Genomic DNA, 20,916 nt, shown 5'->3' with positions numbered 1-20,916 from the left:
GCTGCCTGCCTTGAGGGGGAGATTTCAGGGGGACGCTGCCACCAATTATAATAGTAGTAGTAGTTACAAGAACAACAAAGACAGCATGTGGCTGACATTTCCATACTTCTGTGGAGTGGGCTGGGTGCCAGGCATGATCTCAACACTTAATACACGTTAACAAATTGAATCCTTATTTAATCGGGTTGTTGTAAGTACTCTGAGGGCCAGAGCGTTTCTCACGGCCCTTTATAGTTTGCAAGGTGGTTGAACCAGCTCTTGCAGGCTGGGCTCGATCAGAGCCCAGGCCGCCCTGCTCCAGAGCCTTCTCTGTGCCCCAAGTGCTGTGAGAGGTCCTGCTGAGACCCCTCTGCCGGGTGGAACGTGCAGTGTCCGTTCCAGGGTCCCCCGCTTCTCTGTCGCAGCGCTAGTGGCAGGCGGGGAGGCAGAGGGACAGCTGATGACCTGGTGTTCTGGCTGGGAAGGGATCATTTCTCATTGACCCTGGGTGCTGGGTATACCCAGAGGCCTTGGAGAACAGGACTACGGGTCCCAGAGAGCTTTCTCTGGCTTGCTCCTGGTACCCTCGAATGGCTCCGGGCCCCTCAGTCCTCATCATGGTCCCGGGAACAGCAGCCACTGGGGAGCATGGGACCTCCTGGTAAAGGGCTTCCCCGCATCACCTCCTTTGATCCTCCTAGCAACCCACTTTGCAGATGAGGAGACTAAGGCTAGGAGAGGTGAAGCCATGCCCTGAGGCTACAGAGCCGGTGGGCGATGGAACTGATATTTGATCCCTGTGGGCTGACACCCCCAGGCACCCCAGCCCCTTCACCAAACGAGTGAGCCAACCTGCTCCATCTGCCACAGTGCGCCCACCCTGGGCCATGCCCTGCCCCTCCTTTGTTCTTTCAGATTTTCCCACCACCCCAAGAAAGGCATTTGCAGGAGCCCCTGCTGGCCAATGAGGAATCAGAACTGGCTGCCCCTTCCCACCCTTTGCAGGCAGCAGAGGACACTGATTTACCACCAGGGCTTTGGGGCTCCAAGTCCAGGGCTCCCTCCTGGGACTGTCCTCAGGCACTTGAACAGAAGCTTCTGGATGCCACATACATGAGGTCACCACCCAGGGGCTGGACCTGAGAAGTCACTTCCTGTTCAGAGTGACACAGGACGCCCCAAAGTCCGAAGCAGCTTGATGCTGTCACTCATAACCTAGGACAAATATGCTGCCAACTTACAAAAGAGAGTTCAACAGTTTCATTTCAATTCCTTTTGTGCTTTTTAGTTTTACGGAGTTGGAAGAATCAATTTTTAATGTTATCTTTTTAAGTCCCTTTAATTGAGGATGGCAGATGTTGAAGGAAAGAAGCTAACATTAAAAATTGATGTTTCAAATTTCACAAAGGCAAACAGGACAAAAGAAATGAAAACAGTTGCACCTTCGACTGACGTTTCTCTCAAGTGTGCGGCATTTGTACTTCTGAGGTTGTTAAAGCTGCAAACTGCTCTGAGACTCTGGGACACCTGTATGTCTGCATTTCTTTGGCACCTCTAGTGGCCATTTACTCATTTGCCTTTGAAGACACCCCAAGAGGTGGGTGTTCTTATCCCCATTGTGCAGAGGAAGAAAAGCTGGTCAGGAGGAGTGGGCGTCTTGCCCCAGGTCACCTAGGAGGGTCCAAGACCACGGCCATGTGACAAATCTTAGTTCTGCCAAGTCCCCTCCAGTAAAACAGCTGAGTACAGGGAGACCAAGAAAGTGACATGAAGCCCTGGGGGGGCTAAAGTGTGAGGGGGTGGTCTGTCCACGCAAGCGGCACTTGCCATTTATCACAGATGAGCCTTCACCGCAGTGCCGCACACCTGGAGCCCAGGGTCTCCCGCAGCTCCCCAGCCTCCCAGGGGCCGCCCTCCCAACCCGCCGCACTCTTGAGCCTCCTGAGAGAAGCTAAGTCGCTGGGACCTCCGGGGATGGGGGCTGTTCATGGGCACCCAAGGGCTCTGTCCCTCCTGAGCAGGAGAATCAGAAACCCAGAAGGCACCCAGCCTGGCTGCCGACCCAGTGGCCTTGGAACAGCTGGGCAGTAAGCCCGGGCTGGCCACACCCCTCTTTCCTGCTAGGAGCGGCGGTCACATGGCCCAGGGTACGCTGGGACTGTGGCCGCTTCAGCTGCTTGGCTGAGGGTACCAGGCACCTGGACAGGGACACAGCTGAGGATCTGGGGGGAACCTGGGGTAGGGCAGAATCCTGCCGGGCTCCAGAGAACCCAGGCGAGGGCCTCCACTCAGGACCACCCGGGATCCCTGCCTGGCGCCGGGGCTCTGCAGACCCTCCGGTCCAGCTGGGCTTGCCACTGGTGCCTGGGATGTGCCTGATTCCCTGCCCCGGAACCTGGCCCCGGACACTCACCTGACAGGCAGTGGTGCAGGAGCCCGGCCAAGTTGTGCACTAGGAGGGTCAGGGGAACACGGATCACAGAGTCCTCCGCGAGATCGGGACACCCATTACCCTGTGGGGATCCAAGAGGCTCTGAGAGGCCAGGGGGAAGTGAGGGTATTTCACGGGGAGGGAGGAGGCGGCGCAGGCAGTGGGCGGGGCCAGGAAAATCACTTTCATAAGCGTGAGTCAGCAGGGGCCCGTGATGAATGAACTTGCACACTGGGCGGGTGTCACGCTGCCTGCCTCATGGCCAGCCTTAAAGGGCCCCTGCTGGGCGGCCTGCCAGGGGGCCTAGGGTGGCGCTCCCGCCCAGCCACCTCCCCCTAGCCAGACCCCCATCCCTGGGGCTCAGTCTCTGGAGGAGGAACCAGTGACCTCCGAATGAGCCAGCCTGGCCTTTGCCATAAGCGAAGAGGAGATGGCTTTGTCCCGCACACAGTTAAAATAACAGTCCCTTTAAGTGGCGAAACCCCGTCCAGTTCCCGCATTCCACCTGGATTTCACTGCACCCTCCAACTCCCAAAAGCCCTCTGGCACCAGCCTGCCTGGGCTGCGAATCCAGCTTTGCCATGTCCCAGCTGCAGGGCTCTGGCAAGCTGCCTTAGGGCCCGCACCTCAGTTTCCTCATCTGAAAACTGGGGCCAGGTCACAGATTGTCTCTACCAGAGTAGCCGTGAGGGTTTAAATGACATCCTTCTTGGCTGCCATGCTTAGAACTTGAAGCCCGCTCCCAGGCTCTTCTCTCCTGTTTTGTGTGGGTAGCACTGCACACCCCACACCTTGCTGTTTCTTAATTATTATTATTTTGAGAAGGAGTTTCGCTCTTGTTTCCCAGGCTGGGGTGCAATGCCGCGATCTCGGTTCGCTGCAACCTACGCCTCCCGGGCTCAAGTGATTCCCCTGCCTCAGCCTCCTGAGTAGCTGAGATTACAGGCATGTGCCACCACGCCCGGCTAATTTTGTATTTTTAGGAGAGATAGGGTTTCACCATGTTGGCAAGGCTGGTCTCGAACTCCCGACCTCAGATGATCCGCCCGCCTCAGCCTTCCAAAGTGCTGGGATTACAGGCGTGAGATGCCACGCCCGGCCTATTTCTGAATTATTTTATTGTCTCTCTTCCCAAACCAGAATGTGAGCTCTGTGTGGGCAGGGAAGTGTATTCGTGATTGCTCTACACAGTGTCTAGAATAGCGCTCAGCACACATAGGTGCACAACATCGGTTAAACAGAAGGGAGGCAGGGAGAGAGGGAAGCAGGGAGGGAAGGAGGGAGGAAGGCAGGGAGGGAAGGAGGGAGGAAGGCAGGGAGGGAGGGAAGCAGGGAGGGAAGGAGGGAGGAAGGCAGGGAGGGAGGGAAGCAGGGAGGGAAGGAGGGAGGAAGGCAGGGAGGGAAGGAGGGAGGGAGGGAAGGAGGAAGGGAAGGAGGGAAGGAGGGGGGAGGGAAGGAGGAAGGGAGGAGGGAGGGAAGGAGGAAGGGACGAAGGAGGGAAGGAGGGAGGGAGGGAAAGGGGGAGGAAGGGAGGGAGGGAAGTAGGCAGGGAGGGAGGAAGGGAGGAGGGAGGGAAGGAGGGAGGAAGGGAGGAGGGAGGGGAGGAGGGAGGAAGGCAGGGAGGGAAGGAGGGAGGGAGGGAAGGAGGGAGGGAGGGAAGGAGGAAAGGAGGAGGGAGGGAAGGAGGAAGGGAGGAGCGAGGGAAGGAGGAAGGGAGGAAGGAGGGAAGGAGGGAGGGAGGGAAAGGGGGAGGAAGGCAGGGAGGGAGGGAAGGAGGGAGGAAGGCAGGGAGGGAAGGAGGGAGGGGGAGGGAGGCAGGGAGGGAGGGAAGGAGGGAGGGAGGGAAGGAGGAAGGGAAGAGGGAGGGAAAGAGGGAGGAAGGGAAAGAGGGAGGAAGGCAGGGAGGGAGGGAAGGAGGGATGGAAGGAGGGAGGAAGGCAGGAAGGGAAGGAGGGAGGGAGGGAAGGAGGGAGGAAGGCAGGGAGGGAGGGAGGGAGGAAGCTGCCGCGGTGCACACATGACCTCAGTGTCCATTCGCTGTTGTTTTCAGTGTTGATGTTGCTGTCGCCCGCCCTCGTCCTCCCGTCTGCCACCCTGGAGGGGGTGGGGGATGGGGGTGCACCTTTGAGTGCAAACTTTAAGAGGGAACCAAAACCAGTAAACAAAATAATATTTTGAGGCAATTAAAAAAATCTAAACGAATGCAAAAAAGCCAGGATAAACCCAGACAGGTTCCAGAGCAGTAAACAAAATAATATTTTGAGGCAATTAAAAAAATCTAAACGAATGCAAAAAAGCCAGGATAAACCCAGACAGGTTCCAGAGCAGTGCCTTGGGGCTGATGCGAAGAGGAGAACCAGGACTTCCGATGCTGTCTGTGTTTATAATAAAAGTTTGATATTTTTTCCATTCTGGATTTTTTTTCATGAATTTTGATGTGTAAGAACACTGCATGGACACAGTATGTATTCTGGTGATGGGAGTGCTTTGCTGCCCCGAAAATTTTGTGCCTGAGGTGATGCCTCCCCCTCCTCACCCTCGTCCTGGCCCTGGTGGCCACAGCCTTGCCCTGGAGTCACGCACAGCCTGGAAGCCACAGCCCAGGGCCCGGGAGCATCTGCCAGCAGGGGCTGGGGCTGGGGCTGGGGCTGGGTCCTGGTAGAAAACAACTCTGATGAGGTGAGAGTAGCAGGATCCTACAGAGGGCGAGAGAGAGAGAGAGAGAGAGAGAGAGAGAGAGAGAGAATGAGGATGTGTGTGCATGTGTATGTGTGCACATGTGCTCATGTGTGCATGTGTGTGCCAGTATGTATGTGTATGTGTGCACATGTGCTCATGTGTGCATGTGTGTGTGCACGTGTGTGCCAGTATGTATGTGCATGTGTGTGTACCTGTGTGCCAGTATGTATGCGCATGTGTGCACATGTGTGCATGTGTGTGTGTACGTATCTGCCAGTGCTGGCACTAAGGGAGGGGCTGATAGCTGGGGGTAAGGGTTTAGGGGGCAGAATGAGAAGCTGGGGTGAAAAAGCCTTAGGGAAGAGGTTAGGCACAGTTGGGGCCATGTGCAGAGAGAGCCTGGAGGGCTGGGGAGGGAGCCGGGACTGAGCTGGGTCTCTCCTTCCCCTCCTCTGCTTCCCTGGGTGACCTGTGCTCAGGGCCCTGTGATCAGAAGAGCCCGGAGTTTGGTTTAATGCTCTGCTGCCACTGCCTTAAAATTGTTAATTTTGACATGAATGTCCTGACTTTCCATTTAGTACTAGGCCCCCAAAATCACATGATGCGTCCAGCCTGGGGCTGCACCCTGCATGAGGCTGGGTAGGTGGGAGCTGTCTGTGGGTTCAGCCCTGGCAGGCTGGGTAGGCTTTGACGAGGCATGGCCCCCTCAGTCTCAGTTTTACCCAGGGGAAATGGGCCCTCGTATTCCTTTCCTCCCGGGGCCCTCAGTAGCAGTGCCCCACATGGTGGAGGGGCAGCAGGAAGCCCCTTGCTCTGAGCCTCAGCTCCTGGCCAATGTCTAGCCCCACGTCAGGTGTGCTGTGTGACCTGGGGAGGGAAGCCTCCCTCTCTGGGCTTCTGTTCCAGCTGTGGCCTTGTGACCAACACTCTGACGCTCTGAATGTGCAGCTCCAACACACCAGGACCTAGACAGGGGTTTTGAACATGAGGGCAGGGAGGGATGCAGCTGCCGCCGACGTACCTCTTGTCTGCACTGCATATTTCCCCGGCAGCAGCCTCTCGGTCTCCACTTGCCCATCCCACTGTGCCTGGTCTGCGGCTTCCCAGTGGTTTTGAATGTGTAAACTGAGGCAGAGAGAGACATGCACCCAGGATCAGAGACCCCCCCACCCTGGAGTGCTCAACTCCTTAAGGCTGGGGCTTGAGAAGGCCCGAGGCTGGGGGTCTTGGGGGTCTGGAGGGGAGACCCAGGAAGGAGGTGGGCTTCCTTGGACCCTGTCTCTTCTCCTGGGCTTGGCCTGGCCTTCCTCCAAACCTGCCCTGGCCCTGCTGACCCTGACCTTGTTCTAGAATTTGAAGATTTGCTGATATGGGGAACTGTGGGGTGAGACGTGGACTTTCCTCCCTGCCATCTTGTTTACCTGTTAGGTGATTATTGGAAACAGAATTGCTGAGTTGCTCCTCCAAAGCTTGACTAAGACAAAGACCGATACTGTTAAAGGCAGGCAAAAGGGCGATGGTTAGAGGGGCTGCAGAGAGGGGAGGAGCCAAATGGGTCTTTGCAGGCTGACTTGAAGGGGCTGGCTGTCTTGGGTGCCAGTGGGTGCCCTGGTTCCCCTGGACCTGCCTTGTGCTCTTTAAGGCCATGAGTTCAAGTGGCTAGTGAGAGCTTGCGACGTGATCCTTCAAATTCAGGCGTGCTCACAAGAGGGCTTCCAGAGGCAGCAAAAGAAAACAGAGGTTCCAGGGAAATTTGAATTTCAGATAAATAAGAAACAAACTTTTAGTGTATCTTCAATATTGCACATGACATATTTACACTAAAAGTTTATTTCTTGTTTATCTGAAATTCAAATTTCCCTGGCAGCCTGTATTTTGTCAACTGTAGTTGTAAATGTAAAATACATGCCAGAATTCAAAGAATTAGTACCAAAAAGGTAAAATATCTCATTCATAATTTTAATATGGATTACACGTTGCAATGAAAATAAGGAAAATATCTGACATACTGGGATAGATAGAATATATTATTAAAATTAGGCTGGGTGTGGTAGCTCACGCCTGTAATCCCAGCACTGTGGAAGGCTGAGGCGGGCAGATCACCTGAGGTCAGGAGTTTGAGACCAGCCTGGCCAATATGGTGAAACTCCGTCTCTACTAAAAATATAAAAATTGGCCGGGCATGGTGGCGGTCACCTGTAATCCCAACTACTCAGGAGTCTGAGGCAGGAGAATTGCTTGAACCCGGGAAGCGGAGGTTGCAGTGAGCTAAGATTGAATCACTGCACTTCAGCCTGGGCGACACAGCGAGGCTCCATCTTAAAAAAAAAAAAAAGAATATATTATTAAAATTAATTTCACCCATCTCTTTTTATTTTAACTTTGCTACTGGGACATTGGAGGACACACACGTGGCTCTCGTTGGGTCTTTGTTGGACACTGCTGGTGTGGACTTCGGCACTGTTGCTAACAGGAGCTGGGACATTCCAGGGTTTCTCACTGAAAGCCTCACTCTGTCCCAGGAACCCCCAGGCCTGGGTAAGCCAAGACAGTTGGTCACCCTGCGGTGCTGCAAGTGCCCAGGCAGGCAGTCTGGTCAGTAGAGGTGCTTTCCTTCTGAGCCTCGGTTTCCCCATCTGTGTACTGCTCCTGCCAACGTGGAGTGTTGGGGTGGTGGCAGCTGATCCACGCAGGCTGAAGGAAGGGGCCTGGCACTGGGGAGGAGCTCACACACAGCAGCCCCTGGTGCTGGATGGCAGGCCCCCTCCCCAGGCCTCCCTTGGCCCCCCTGCAGGCTGTCTGGGAGCTGAGAAGCCAGGGGAGAAGCGGGTAGGGGTGGCCTCAGATTGCATTCCTGGTGTTCTTGGTATCAAAATGGATCCCTGGGCTCCTGTTGGAAAACCACCATCACTCTCTGCCTAAGAAATCCCAGAGCTATTCAAAGGGGCCTCTCTTGACTCCTCCTCATCCCCTCCCGCCTCTGTTTCTTGCCTCCCTCTTCCTCAGCCAGTGGCTCCCAGAGCTCTGCCATTGCTGGGCACCTGCAGGCATTGGGCACTGTGAACAGAGGGTTCTTTAGGCACAGCTGAGGCTCAGAGAGGCCGATCTCAAGCCTGAGGCCACACAGTGTGAGTGGCAGAGCTGAGGCTTGAACCCAGCTGCAGAGTTGGGCACCTCCAGGAAAAGACATACAGCAAAGCAATGAAGGAAGCCTCCTTCTTGCCTCAGGTGCAAAGGCACGGGTCCAGAAACACGGCCGTGTTCACCACGCCCCAGCCTGCAGGTCCTGAAGGGCCTGCCCATGTCCACGGCCACCCACACTGTAGGTGGATTTCTTGGACCCGTGCTTTAGACCTGCACACCAGTCCAGCGAGAAGGGCACGGTGCTATTATTTTCCCCACACTACAGGTGAGGAAACGGAGGCCCTGAGTGTAAGGTGTGGCCCAAGTCATGGTCAATGGCAGAGCTGGGGCTGTCAGTCCGTCCTGCCCGGAGCTGTGGCAGGAAGAGATCAGGCCATTCCAGCTCATGAAACAACTAATATTTGTTTGGTGCCACAAGGTTTACAGAGCCTGTTCACCCACACTGTTTCATCGATTCTCCCAGAACACAGAGGTGGGCAGATATTTACAATACCTATTTTAGTTTACAGACGAAGAAAGCTGGAGGAGCCTTCCCAAGGCCATAGGAAATGAAGTGGGGTAAAGGGATTCAGACTTCAGTCTGTCTGGAGGCAAAGCCACTGAGGGCATGGGTGTGAGCTGTCAGCGCCCTGCTCAGGGGAGAGAGCATCACCCAGCTCCAGGGGGTGGGGTGCAGGGTCACTATTGCCCCCTGGGGAAGATGGTGTCACAGCTGGGGAGCCAGGGCCCAGGGAACGGGGTAGAGGGAGGTGACGAGTCATAGGAGGAGGGTGGGAAAGGGTGGCCGCACAGGGGTGAGGCTGGGGAGGCTCCCGTGTCTTCAGGCAGCCACATCCTGTCTTCCCTGATTCCTCCCTCTTTTTTCTAAAACCCAAGGGAGAATCTCGGCGGGAGAGGGAATGTGCCTGCCGCAGAGTTCGAGTGGTCAGGAGGTCCGGCCCAGCCGTGTAAAAGCCCTCCACTTTGGCATCAGACAAGCTGGGACTGGGCTCCGTCATTTTCCGCTGTGTGACTGCAGGCCCGTGGCTGAACCTCTCAGCGCTTCCATTTGTGTGTGTGAGACGGGGATAGCGGCACCTGACTGCTGGCAGAGCCTCTGTCTCCGCTGCACATTGTGATCGGCTGGGGAGATTTAAAAATACACTGACACCCAGGCCCCGGCCCAGAGGGGTCTGACATCCCTGGGCTGGGGTGTGGCTGGACATGGGGAGTTTTGTCACCGGCACTGGCCTGGGCTGAGAGCCTCTGTCCCTGCGGCTGTTGGAGGATGAGCCGAGATGCAACCTAGAAATTGCCCGGCCTGTGGAGGTGCCACATACATCACACTCCCACTCCACCTGGCAGCCCATCTGTTTTGTAAAATACATTCATTGCCCCGTTGAAGGAACAGCCACAGGTTCTAAAGGAAAAGTTCATCTTCAGAGGAGCCAGGCCAGCAGGATGGCAGGGCCCTGCTGGTGACCCTGGTTGGGGTGGAGGGTGGCTCATGGGAAGCCCAAAGGGCCTCTGAATCGGCCACCTGGAAGAGAGAACCCTGTCGGCACCTGGCTCATTCACCGCGTGCAGGATTAGCCCTTTCCCTGACTCAGTTCCCATAACACTGACTTTGAACTCAGTGGACTTTGAATTTGGTGTTTCCCCTTGGCCGTTTCATGTCTTTCATCGTAAGCGTGGCCATACTCTGAGCCCCAAATTACAATCTTTTTTTTTTTTTTTTTTTTTTTTTCAGTAGAGACGAGGTTTCACCATGTTGGCCAGGCTGGTCTGGAACTCCTGACCTCAAGTGCTCCACCCACCTCAGCCTCCCAAAGTTTTGGGATTACAGGTGTGAGCCACCACGCCGGGCCCAAATTACAATCTTAAAGGAAAAAGTTCCAGGGGAAAAACACCCAGTCGAGAAATGGTTACAATAGACAAGGAGGCATCAACTGCAGCATTAATACTAATACTAATATTAATAGTGAAAAACTGGGAGCAACTTCCGTGTCCAACTATGAGAACCATTCAGCAAACACAGGCAAATGCCCAGAGAGGAATATCATGCAGCCTTAAGAAAAGGAGTTAGAGAACCAGGCGGCAGAGCTGCAACAAGACAAGCAGATGATGAGACCGGGCTGATGCTGCGTCCGATGTGTAGGCCGCTGGGCAGGAGCTGGAAAGGGATCAGGAAGAAAGAAAGAAGCCAGACTGATTGCTAGGGCCAAGGAATTTTATGTGAGTTTTTAAAATTCTAATTTCCATTATATTTGTGTAGTGAACAATAATCCTAAGGAAAGGCAGTTTGGTGGGACAAGGACCTTCTGTGTTTTGCTGAGTTCACTCGGTGTATCACAGATGCCTAGCACAGGGCCCAGGGCCCAGGGCATAACAGTAGCTCCATAAACATTAACTGAATGAAGGAATGAATCCCGTTGCTTTCAGACTTTGCTGATAGACTCTTTTTTTTTTTGTTTTTGGAGATGGAGTCTCACTCTGTCACCCAGGCTGGAATGCAGTGGTGCAATCTCTGCTCACTGCAACCTCTGCCTCCCATGTTCAAGCGATTCTCCTGCCTCAACCTCCCAAGTAGCTGGGATTACAGGCATGCCCCACCATGCCTGGCTAATTTTTGTATTTTTAGTACAGATGGGGTTTCACAATGTTGGCCAGCTGGTCTCGAACTCCTGACCTCAGGTGATCTGCCCGCCTCGGCCTCCCAAAGTGCTGGGATTACAGGCGTGAGCCACTGCACCTGGCCAACTCTTAAAACATTTTTCAGCAGGCGTGGCTCCTCTTGGCTTTATACTGTATGCATATGGATTGACACGCCTTTCATACACTTACTTTTTTTTGAGACAGTCTTGCTGTGTCACCCAGGCTGGAGTGCAGTGGTGCACTGAAACCTCTGCCTCCTGAGTTCCAGCTATTCTTGTGCCTTAGCCTCTTGAGTAGCTGGGATTACAGGCTTGTGTCACCATGCCCGGCTCAGTTTTGTATTTTTAGTAGAGTTGGGGTTTCATCATGTTCTTCACGCTGGTGGTCTCAAACTCCTGGACTCCAGTGATTCGCTTGCCTCAGCCTCCCAAAGTGCTGGGATTACAGGAGTGAGCCTGTCAATATGTTTACATGTTTGATAATAATTTTGAATTGGCCAAAGGTGAAGACAGAGCCCTGTGGTTCACCATTAGAGATGCTGTCTCCAGTGGGAACAGCTCTGTTCCTGGAAGACGGCTGAGTGGAAAGGGTCCTGTCCATGCAGTCAGGAACTCTGGGTTTCGTCTAAGCTCTGGAACTTCCTAGCTGGGTGTTCTTGGGCAAGTTGCTTCTCTTCTCTGAGCCTCAATCTCCTCACCTATATAATAGGAATAGTAATACCTGTTCCCCAAGGTGGCTTGTTGCCTGACACGTCCTAGCTCCTCCGTAAACGGTGGGTACCCCCCACCTCTGTCCACCAAACCCTGGGCCTTTCCCTGTGGGTGTTAATCATCCAGCTCTCTGCAGCCAGTCACTTTCCTGTCATGCAGCCTGCATTTCCCAACAACTGCCCTCCAGGGCAGTCATTCTCCAAGTGTGGGTCCCTGGAGCGGCAGCAGCAGGAGCACCAGCAGCACCTGGAAACGCATCAGAAATGCAGATTCTCAGGCTCACCCAAGACCCAGTAGATCAGAAGTTCTAGGTGTGGGCCCGGCCATCTGCGCTTTCACGCGCCTTCTGGGTGGTCCTGATGCTTGCTTGGGTTTGAGAGCCGCTACTGTAGGCTAGGATGAGAAACTCCACCAGGGGCCTCTCTGCCTACACCCTCCTTGGGACCAGTCCTTAGGCACAGCAAGAATGACAGGCATGTGGCATGGCCCTCCTGGGGAATCCAGGGTAGACCCTCTGGGTGACAGCTTCTCCATTCCTACAGGATCCTAACCCATAAGCATGTGCTAGAATTCTGCCTGGAAGGGCTGTCAGTCCCCACGGCTGGGGTTCTTGCACATGCCTCCCTCATTCTGCAGAAAACTGGAGCCCCAGCTGCGTGTCCCTGCCCCTAAGGGCCCTGCCGGTTTCCTGTGACCCAGCAGTGACAGTGGCCCTAAGGGCGAGTGCCCAGGTCCCCTGCATAGCAGGAGGTCACTTTGCAGCATGAGGAGGTCTGCAGACTCCAGTCCCTTGCCCAGGCTTCCATTCCTTCCTAACAAGCGTGTGACCATTCCAGCACGAGTCCCTTGCCCTCGACAGAGAGGTCGTTGTCCCTCTGGAGGGGGAAGGACCATCACTTTCCTTTTTTTCTTTTTCCCACAGCTGCTTTAAACCAAACCAAACCAAACCAAACAAACCCTGTGTGCTGCTCTTATCAGAATCCACAAACATTCTAGGCCTTGACTTCTGGCATAGGTAGGGTCAGTGACATAACTGACAGTCATGTGAGCCATGCCCCTCCCCAGACGCAGGGCCAGCCCAGCCTGCGAGCGCTCTGCACCTTTCTTTTTTGTTGTTGTTGTTGAGATGGAGTCTTGCTCTGTCACCCAGGCTGCAGTACAATGGCACAGTCTTGGCTCACTGCAACCTCTGCATCCCGGGTTCAAGTGATTCTCCTGCTTCAGCCTCCCAAGTAGCTGGGATTGCAGGCGCCACGCCCGGCTAATTTTTTTATTTTTAGTACACACAGGGTTTCACCATGTTGGCCAGGCTGGTCTCGAACTCCTGACCTTGTGATCCACCCACCTCGGCCTCCCAAAGTGCTGGGATTATAGGCATGAGCTGCCATGCCTGGTCCACTCTCCACCTTTCTCTACAGAGGAGCCATAGTGCCAGGCCTCCTGGCATTCTGGGGAGTTTCCTGGCCTTTGGGCTCCTGTCACTAGGCAAAGCAGGATTCCAGAGTCCTGTCCTTTTCTACCAAGGCTCTTATACCTCCAGAATCTGATATACTACAAATTAGACCCTGCCCTGCTCTACTGAACATCCGGCAGGGGTTCCTGCTGTCCCCAGGCCCACCCCAGACTGATGGCCCAGCACTGACAGGCCCTGCAGGGACTGACCTGGGAGGACCTCCCCACGCGGTTTCTCTGCTCTGTCCTTCCAGGGCGTGGGCTCGCCCGTGGCCGCCTCCCCCTACCTGCACTGCGCGGCTTTGCCTGGAGGCCCTTCTTTGCTTTACCTTGGTCTGGGCAACCCTCTCTAGATTTGTCTCTAGTTTTCCACTGTCCAGAGAAGCGGCGGCAATGGAGCTTGCATCTCCGCGGCCTTGCTGTGGGTGGGGCTTGTACCAGGAACTTTGTAAGTGCACTCCTGGCTAGGAGGTTCTGAGGCTCCTGCTCTGAAAACCAGACCAGATGAGCCAAAAAGTGATTCCAGGACGGGCACGGTGGGTCACACCTGTAGTCCCAGCACCTTGAGAGGCTAAGGCAGGTGGATCACTTGAGATCAGGAGTTGGGAGACCAGCCTGGCCAACATGGTGAAACCCCATCTCTACTAAAAATACAAAAAATTAGCCCAGTATGGCGGTGTGCGCCTGTGGTCCCAGCTGCTTGGGAGGCTAAGGCAGGAGAATAGTTTGAACTCAGAAGGCAGAGATCATACCACTGCACTCCAGGCTGGGTGAGACCCAGTCTTGGAAAAAAAAAAAAAGGCATTCCGGCTGGGTGCGGTGGCTCACGCCTGTAATCCCAGGATTTTGGGAGGCTGAGGCGGGTGGATCATGACGTCAGGAGTTCGAGAGACCAGCCTGACCAACATGGTGAAACCCATCTCTACTAAACATACAAAATTAGCTAGGCATGGTGGCGTGTGCCTGTAATCCCAGCTACTCGGGAGGCTGAGGGCAGAAGAATCGCTTGATCCTGGGAGGTGGAGGCTGCAGTGAGCCGACATCGTGCCATTGCACTCCAGCCTGGGCAACAGAGTGAGACTGCCTCTCAAAAAAAAAAAAAAAAAAAAAAAAAAGAAGGCATTCCTGCCGGTGTGCCCCGTGTCATGTTGCCCAGGCTGGTCTCAAACTCCTGGGCTCAAGTGATCATCCCGCTTTGGCCTCCCGTGCTGGGATTACAAGCGTGAGCCACCGGGCCCGGCTCAGCAGTCAACCCCTTTTCTGACTTCCGTCCCATACATCAGTTGTGCCTGTTCTCGATGTTGGCATAGATGGAACCGCGCAGGACGTTCTCTCTTGTGCCTGGCTTCAGTGGCTCGACATCACGTCTCTGCTGGTCACCACACCGATGTGCAGACCAGCGGTTCCCCCTTCTCACTGCTGAACCGGTCCCCTGCCTGAACACCTGCAGCTCTGTTTCCCGGCGATGGAGTCTCACTGTCACCAGCTTGCTGTCGGGCCGTTCCCGTGGGAGTCTTTGTGTGCCATCTGTTTTCATTTGGGCATTTGGGTGAAGACTGAGAAGCGGCACTTCTAGGCCACAGAGAAGGTGAGGGTGATGTGTATTAGAAACTGCACCCACTTTTCCAGAGGGCTGCCCCCACTGCACCGGGGTTTCCACAGCAGCCTTTCAGCATCCTGCCCCCTGCTCCCTGCTACCAAGCGGGCTTTCCACCTGCAAAGCAGGCCACGCCCCTCCCTTGCTTACAGCGCTTTGATGACTGCCCGGCCTTCAGAGGAAAAGTTTAGACTCAGCTGAGCCACAGACCTCCTATCCCCCAGCCCTGCGGGTCTCCTCAGCCGGACCTCTGACTCGTTCCCACCTTGGACCTCATGTTCCAGCCGTACTGAAAGCCCACTGTCCTCTGAGGACACGCCATTTCTGTCCTTCTGCACAAACTGTCTTTTCTGCCTGGAGCACAAGTCCCTCCCTCGCCCTCCTGGGGAGAGCCTCCTTGTCTTCTAAGATCTCTAAAGCATCTTCTCACCCTGCTAACTCCTCCGAGTTCCTGACCGGCATCCTCTGGCCACCTCCACCTGCCTCCTCGAAGCCACCTTGGTTTGGGCTGTCTGAGCACACTGGGTTTGTGTTGTCGCTGAGGATGCTGTACAGTCAGGGCAGGGATGGTGACTTTTTCCTCCCCAGCTGTGTCCCCAGAGCCCAGCAGGACAAGGAGGCCTCAGTAAACATGCAGTCAATCCGTGAAACTGAGTGTGGGTAGGCGCAGGCTGAGGGATGAGTTCCACACTGAAGGGGGCAGCAGCGTGAATCTCTGCAGATGCCTGTTCCTGTGAACATCACCCAGGACAAGACGGGGAGTACGCTCAGCCTCCTGGAAGCCTTCCTCTTGGGGACCCTCAGTTTTGTTTTTTGTTTTTGTTTTTGTTTTTTTTGAGACGGAGTCTGGCTCTGTGCCCAGGCTGGAGTGCAGTGGTGCGATCTCGGCTCACTGCAAGCTCTGCCTCCCAGGTTCACGCCATTCTCCTGCTTCCACCTCCCGAGTAGCTGGGACTACAGGCGCCCACCACCACGCCCGGCTAATTTTTTGTATTTTTAGTAGAGATGGGGTTTCACCATGTTAGCCAGGATGGTTTCAGTCTCCTGATCTCGTGATCCGCCCTCCTCAGCCTCCCAAAGTGCTGGGATTACAGACGTGAGCCACCGCGCCCGGCCTGGGACCCTCAGTTTTTTGACCCCTTTCTGCTTTTTGTCCCCACAGATTAGTTTTGCCTGTTCTGAGCTTGACATAAATGGAATCACAAAGAGTGTCCTCTCTTGCGTCTGGTTTGTTTTGATGTTGTGTCTCTGAGATTCAGCCACACTCCCGCTTTGAGAGGCAAATTCCTCTGCCTTGACATGTGGCATCTTCCTTAGCCTGGACGTGACTGTTTCTCTCCCTAGACTTCTCTTCCGACTTCCTGTTTCCTTCCTCTGCCGGGGTGGGGCTTGGTCTGTAAGTTCCTGGTTTCTGAGTAGACAAGGCCTCTTCTTCTTGTTCTCGGCAAGTTATCCTTGACATTCAGGACATTTCAGTTTGAATATCCTTGAAATACACAGGCTGCGGTACTGCCCCGGCACCTCACGGAGGATTCCTGGGCAGGTTGCCCAGGGCTCCCCATATCTGGTGCCCTCTTTGCAAACACCTGGCCTTTCATTCACTGCAAACCCTGGTCCACGCATGCCACCTAGATCCACGAGGAGGAGGCCCGGCCCCTCCTCCATGCCTGCTGGGGTGATAACACAGCCAGCCACTTTGTATTTGTCAGAGGAGGGGAGTATTACAGTTTAGTCTACATGCAGCAGTGAATTCTGAAAGTGGGGTGCCAGGACAGTAGCACCTGGGGATTTTGAAATCCAAGTTTGTGGGCACCCTTCATCCTTCCAACTCACAGACTCAGAAACACTGGTCTGACACTGGGGCGCAGGAATCGTTTTTCTTTTCTTCGAGACGGAGTTTTGCTCTTGTTGCCCAGGCTGGAGTGCAATGGCACAATCTCGGCTCACCGCAACCTCCACCTCCTGGGTTCAAGTGATTCTCCTGCCTCAGCCTCCCAAGTAGCTGGGATTACAGGCATGCACGACCACGCCCAGCTAATTTTGTACTTTTAGTAGAGATGGGGTTTCTCCCTGTTGGTCAAGCTGGTCTCGAACTCCCGACCTCAGGTGATCCGCCCGCCTCGGCCTCCCAAAGTGGTGGGATTACAGGCCTGAGCCACCGTGCCCGGCTGCAATCATGTTCTTAACCTCCCCACTACCCAGGGGTTCTGACGTATGCTCAAGTGTGAGAGCTTCTGACTCCTGGCCTAGGAATGTGTCAGAGATGAATCAATCAAAATGGAGCATCGCTTTCTCTGAGTAGATGTTATCACTATTCCAAAAAATTAAAAAGAGGTTCTAGTACATGGGGCTGACGTGGTCTATTACATAAGCAGGGCACCAGAGCCTCCTTGATGGATCATCCAGCTACCGGGTGGTCGCCTGGCTCAGTGCTGGCATGCAGGTCTGCCTCATGCAGAGGAACATGGTGACTGCAGGTGTCATGTCTCCCTGAGAGCAGGTGCGGGCAGGCTGATCATTTTCTACTGGCTTCCCCCATCCATTTTCCACCTCCTCTGTCCTGTTCTGAGCTCCAGGAGGCTGAGCCCCAGGCTCTGCACCCTTACACGCTTTGGCCAGCTGGCTTCTGGTTGGGTTTGATCAATGGGTGGCTGTGACAGAGTCCAGAGGGCGAGAGGAGCGAGTGGCCAGGACAGTGCTGTGTTGGCAAATGTTTAACAACCAGTCTTGGGGCCGGGCGTGGTGGCTCACGCCTGTAATCCCAGCACTCTGGGAGGCTGAGGTGGGCGGATCACGAGGTCAGGAGTTTGAGACCAGCCTGGTCAACACGATGAAACCCTGTCTCTGCTAAAAATACAAAAATTAGCCGGGTGTGGTGGCAGGCACCTGTAATCCCAGCTACTCAGGAGGCTGAGGCAGGAGAATCACTTGAATGTGAGAGGCGGAGGGTGCAGTGAGCCGAGATCATGCCACTGCACTCCAGCCTGGGTGACAGAGCGAGACTCCATGTCAAGAAAAAACAACAACAACAACCAGCCACCAGCCTTGGGGGGCACTGTGGAAAGCCCTGTTTTGCAGTCCACCAATATCTGTGGCGTGAACACTCCCACCATGATCAATTTCACGTTACCAGTGTAATATTTCTGAACAGTGGAGTTGGAAAGAGATGTGCAGCTTTGCACTCTGCAGCACTACTGCTCCCTGGAACACACTTTGGGAACCATGCTTAGCAGCTGGCATAAATGCCGACTGTCACCCTTAAAGGCCTGGAGATCAGCGACTTAAGGAGTTAGGGATAGTGGTTGGGGCTCAGAGGACTAGGAGGCCATGGGACACCAGCATCTCCATCTTTTGGTTCTGGCTACTCACTGTAATCACCTGAGACCATCTCCAGAGATGATAATCCTGGATTTTTTAAATTCTCAAATGATTGCATTGTGTAGGCTGGGGAGAACCACTGCCTTAGAGCCAGGATCAGTGGGAGAGGCAAGAGGATGATGATCTTTCTATATTGCAATCTTGGGTCACATTAATAAGGGCATAGTCTACAGAATGTGGGAGGTGATGGTCCTGCTTGATTTGTCATTGATCAATGATACCACGTTCTGAGCCCCACAGCTTAATGGAAACACCAAGCTGGAAAATGTTCAGAAAAGAGAAACCAGTAAAATGAGGAGATTCAAAACTTGGTCTCGAGGGGCTCAAACTAGGCCTGTCCTCCGCAGAACTCCACAGATAGCGGCCATTCTGGGAAGCATGGGAGCCAGTTCAGGGCATGCCATCTGCCACACTGGCCCTAAGCTCTGTCAGTTGAGGGCTCACCTTTGAAGCCACTCTGGTGTTTCTGCCTTCCCACGGAGGAGCAGGAGGGATTTCCTGAGGGTGGAAATGGCAGATGCTGGGTGGGGAGAGCCCAAGATGAGGGGGACCTAGGGGCAGGGCAACAAGGATTCACTTGGGTGACGACGACGATCAATGATTCTCCAGGGTCATGCGGGAAGACCAGCTAATCTCAGGCACGATCCGATGAGCTCATGAATATTTAAGAAGGAGGATGGAAAGGAGAAGGTCAGATGACAGCGCCGGCCATGCTGGTAGCTGTGCCCAAGAACGCACACCCTGTGCCGGAGGTCAGGTCTGCCAAAGCTGGGACCGTGCTGTCCTCATTCTCTGTTTCATCCCTGGCCCAGACAGCACTGAGAGCATGCTCAGTACAGTTGCATTCAAAGAATGAGTGAGCAGGAAGGCAAGACGGGGTCCCAATGCAGGGGGAAGATGGGCCACCAGGGCTGGCCTTTGTGAAGAGGGGGCTTTTCCACTGAGGCCCGAGGAGTGGGTGGGGAGCCGGCCACGGGAAGAGCACTCCAGGCGGAAAGAAGAGCACAGGCAGAGGCCTGGGGGCTGGCAGGGCCCTGTGGGTCTGAGGTCAGCAGTAGGACCCGAGGGTGTGGAGCTCTGGGGGTGAAGATGGCAATAGCGGAGAGGGGGACAGAGGGTTGACCCCACAGGGCCGAGAGGCAGTGGAGTCAGGAACCAGCCTCAGGGGCTGCTTCCCGGCTGTGTGGCCCGGGCCAGTGACTTAACCACTCTGGGCCTCAGTTTCCTCAGGGCAAAATGGAGAGGAAAACAGCAGCCATCTCCCGCGACTGAGAATGACGGGTGGCGCTGGGAATGCTGCCTGGCACACAGTAACCTCTGCAGCAATGGTCGCTGCCATTGTTATTATTATTGTTATTAGCAGCGGAGGAGCTGGCGAGACAGAGCTGGGTCTGGATGCTGGGTCAGCCTGCCTGGGTTCGGGGTCTTTTCCCCTTATTAGGAAGAGTCTGCAGCTGGCAGAGGTCCAGGGTTTCTGGGTGCTGCCCAGGCCCTTAATTGGGAGCTGTGTCTCTGACACTTCCACGTCCTGGAAGGAGGGCTCCGCGGGCCTGCCCGTCCCTGCAGGCTGGGTGCCCTGGCAGGCATGCTGCCTCCCGCTCTGCGTGGCAAGGAGCAGGCAAGTGGGCGGAGTGATGATGGGGCTGGGAGTCTTGCTGGGCTGCGAGGGCAATGGGGCTGTGTCCCAGGCACTTAGGGACATGGTGTCCCTCTGTGTGAGCCACTCAGCTCTGGGAGGGCCGGGTGGGCTGGGTCCCACCTGGGTGGGTGGGTGAGGCCCTGCCTGCAGGCTCAGCAGAAGAAAGGGGCTTCTGGGTGAAGGGTGAACCGGGGGCAGGACGTGCCCAGCCGCCTCCTCTCCCTGGGAACTCGCACTGCTCCCTGCCTGGGCGCCAAAGCTGGCGTTGCCCACGCCTCCTTCCTTCCCTCTCCAGCCCCGCTCTCTTGCTTCAGTGGCTCAGGCTGAACCCTGAGTCAACCTTGCCCCCTCTTTCGTTCACACCCCCATCCCTTAGCAAACCCACCAGCTCCACCTGCAAATAGATTTGGATTCTGACCCCTGGACCCCTCCCTGTGACCCTGGGTTGCTGCAAAGCCTCCCAGCTGAACGGTGACCCCACCACACCCTCCACACAGCGGCCGGGACACCCACACCAGAACAAAGCCCTCTGCTGACCACCCCGGATATCGACAAGTCACTGCTGAGCTGGGTCGCTTGTCCCCGTCTCCATCTCCCTGGGCTCCTCCCTGCTCCTGATTGACTCTTACCCCAGGACCTTTGTACCGGCTGTTCTGTGTGCCTGGAACACTGTTCCCTCAGATGCCCAAACGACGCTGCCTCAGTGAGTTCAGTTCTGTGCTCCAGCGTCTTCTCAGCCAGGCCAGCGCTCCCTGCATGAAACCGGAACTCCCTCCCGCTCACGCAGCTGCATTTTTCTACAGTCTCATTGGCGCTTTAGGTGCTACACACTTCCTTGTTCATTTGTCTGTCTGAGTCCCCACCTTGGGATGCAGGTTCTCAGAGGGCAGGGTGTCCTCTGCTCTCTTCCCTGGTGTATCTCAACTGCCTGGCACATAGTAAGTGCTCCCTACGTACCCTTGCCTGAATTGGGCCGACATGCATTCTTTAAGCAAGAGATGAACAGGGCCACGGTCTCCTCCCTCTGGGACTGGCCTTTCTGTCCCTGGAGACACAACATCAGAAGGGTCAGCCCTTGCAGGACGCTTTAAGCCCCTGACTCCCCAGGAGTGGCCGCTGGCTTTCCTTTTGCAGGAGCCACAACGAGCCCTGGACTGAGGGCCAGCAGGCCAGAGCTGGCTTCTTTCTGGCCAGGGAATTGGCGCAGGACACCTGTTGCTTGTTCATCCGGCACGGGGCTAACTCTTGGGAGGCAAATGCCAAGACCCGTCAG

General features: G+C 55.1%; 1 protein-coding gene across 6 annotated transcripts in view; it reads right to left on the bottom strand.

Annotated features, from left to right (window-relative positions):
• The window catches only part of OSGIN1 (oxidative stress induced growth inhibitor 1), a 34,882-nt gene that overhangs the window by 10,543 nt on the left and 3,423 nt on the right, over positions 1 to 20,916 (bottom strand). The window contains exons 2-5 of one of the 6 annotated variants that reach the window (XM_055366763.2): positions 7,286 to 7,407; positions 6,511 to 6,581; positions 6,111 to 6,214; positions 2,393 to 2,492 (exon numbers count right to left, since the gene is read on the bottom strand). The exons of 1 other annotated variant lie outside the window; for it this stretch is intronic. In XM_055366763.2, coding sequence (XP_055222738.1) covers positions 2,393 to 2,492; positions 6,111 to 6,167 — 157 coding nt within the window. In that variant the 5' untranslated portion in view covers positions 6,168 to 6,214; positions 6,511 to 6,581; positions 7,286 to 7,407. Of the gene's footprint in view, positions 1 to 2,392; positions 2,493 to 4,946; positions 4,972 to 6,110; positions 6,215 to 6,510; positions 6,582 to 7,285; positions 7,408 to 20,916 lie in introns of those variants that run through there. 4 more of the 6 variants (XM_055366767.2, XM_063700362.1, XM_055366766.2 and 1 more) reach the window with 4 other exon arrangements.

This window comes from Gorilla gorilla, chromosome 18 (genome assembly GCF_029281585.2).
Source record: "Gorilla gorilla gorilla isolate KB3781 chromosome 18, NHGRI_mGorGor1-v2.1_pri, whole genome shotgun sequence".
NCBI lineage: Eukaryota > Metazoa > Chordata > Mammalia > Primates > Hominidae > Gorilla > Gorilla gorilla.
This window is presented reverse-complemented; position numbering and strand designations above follow the sequence as displayed.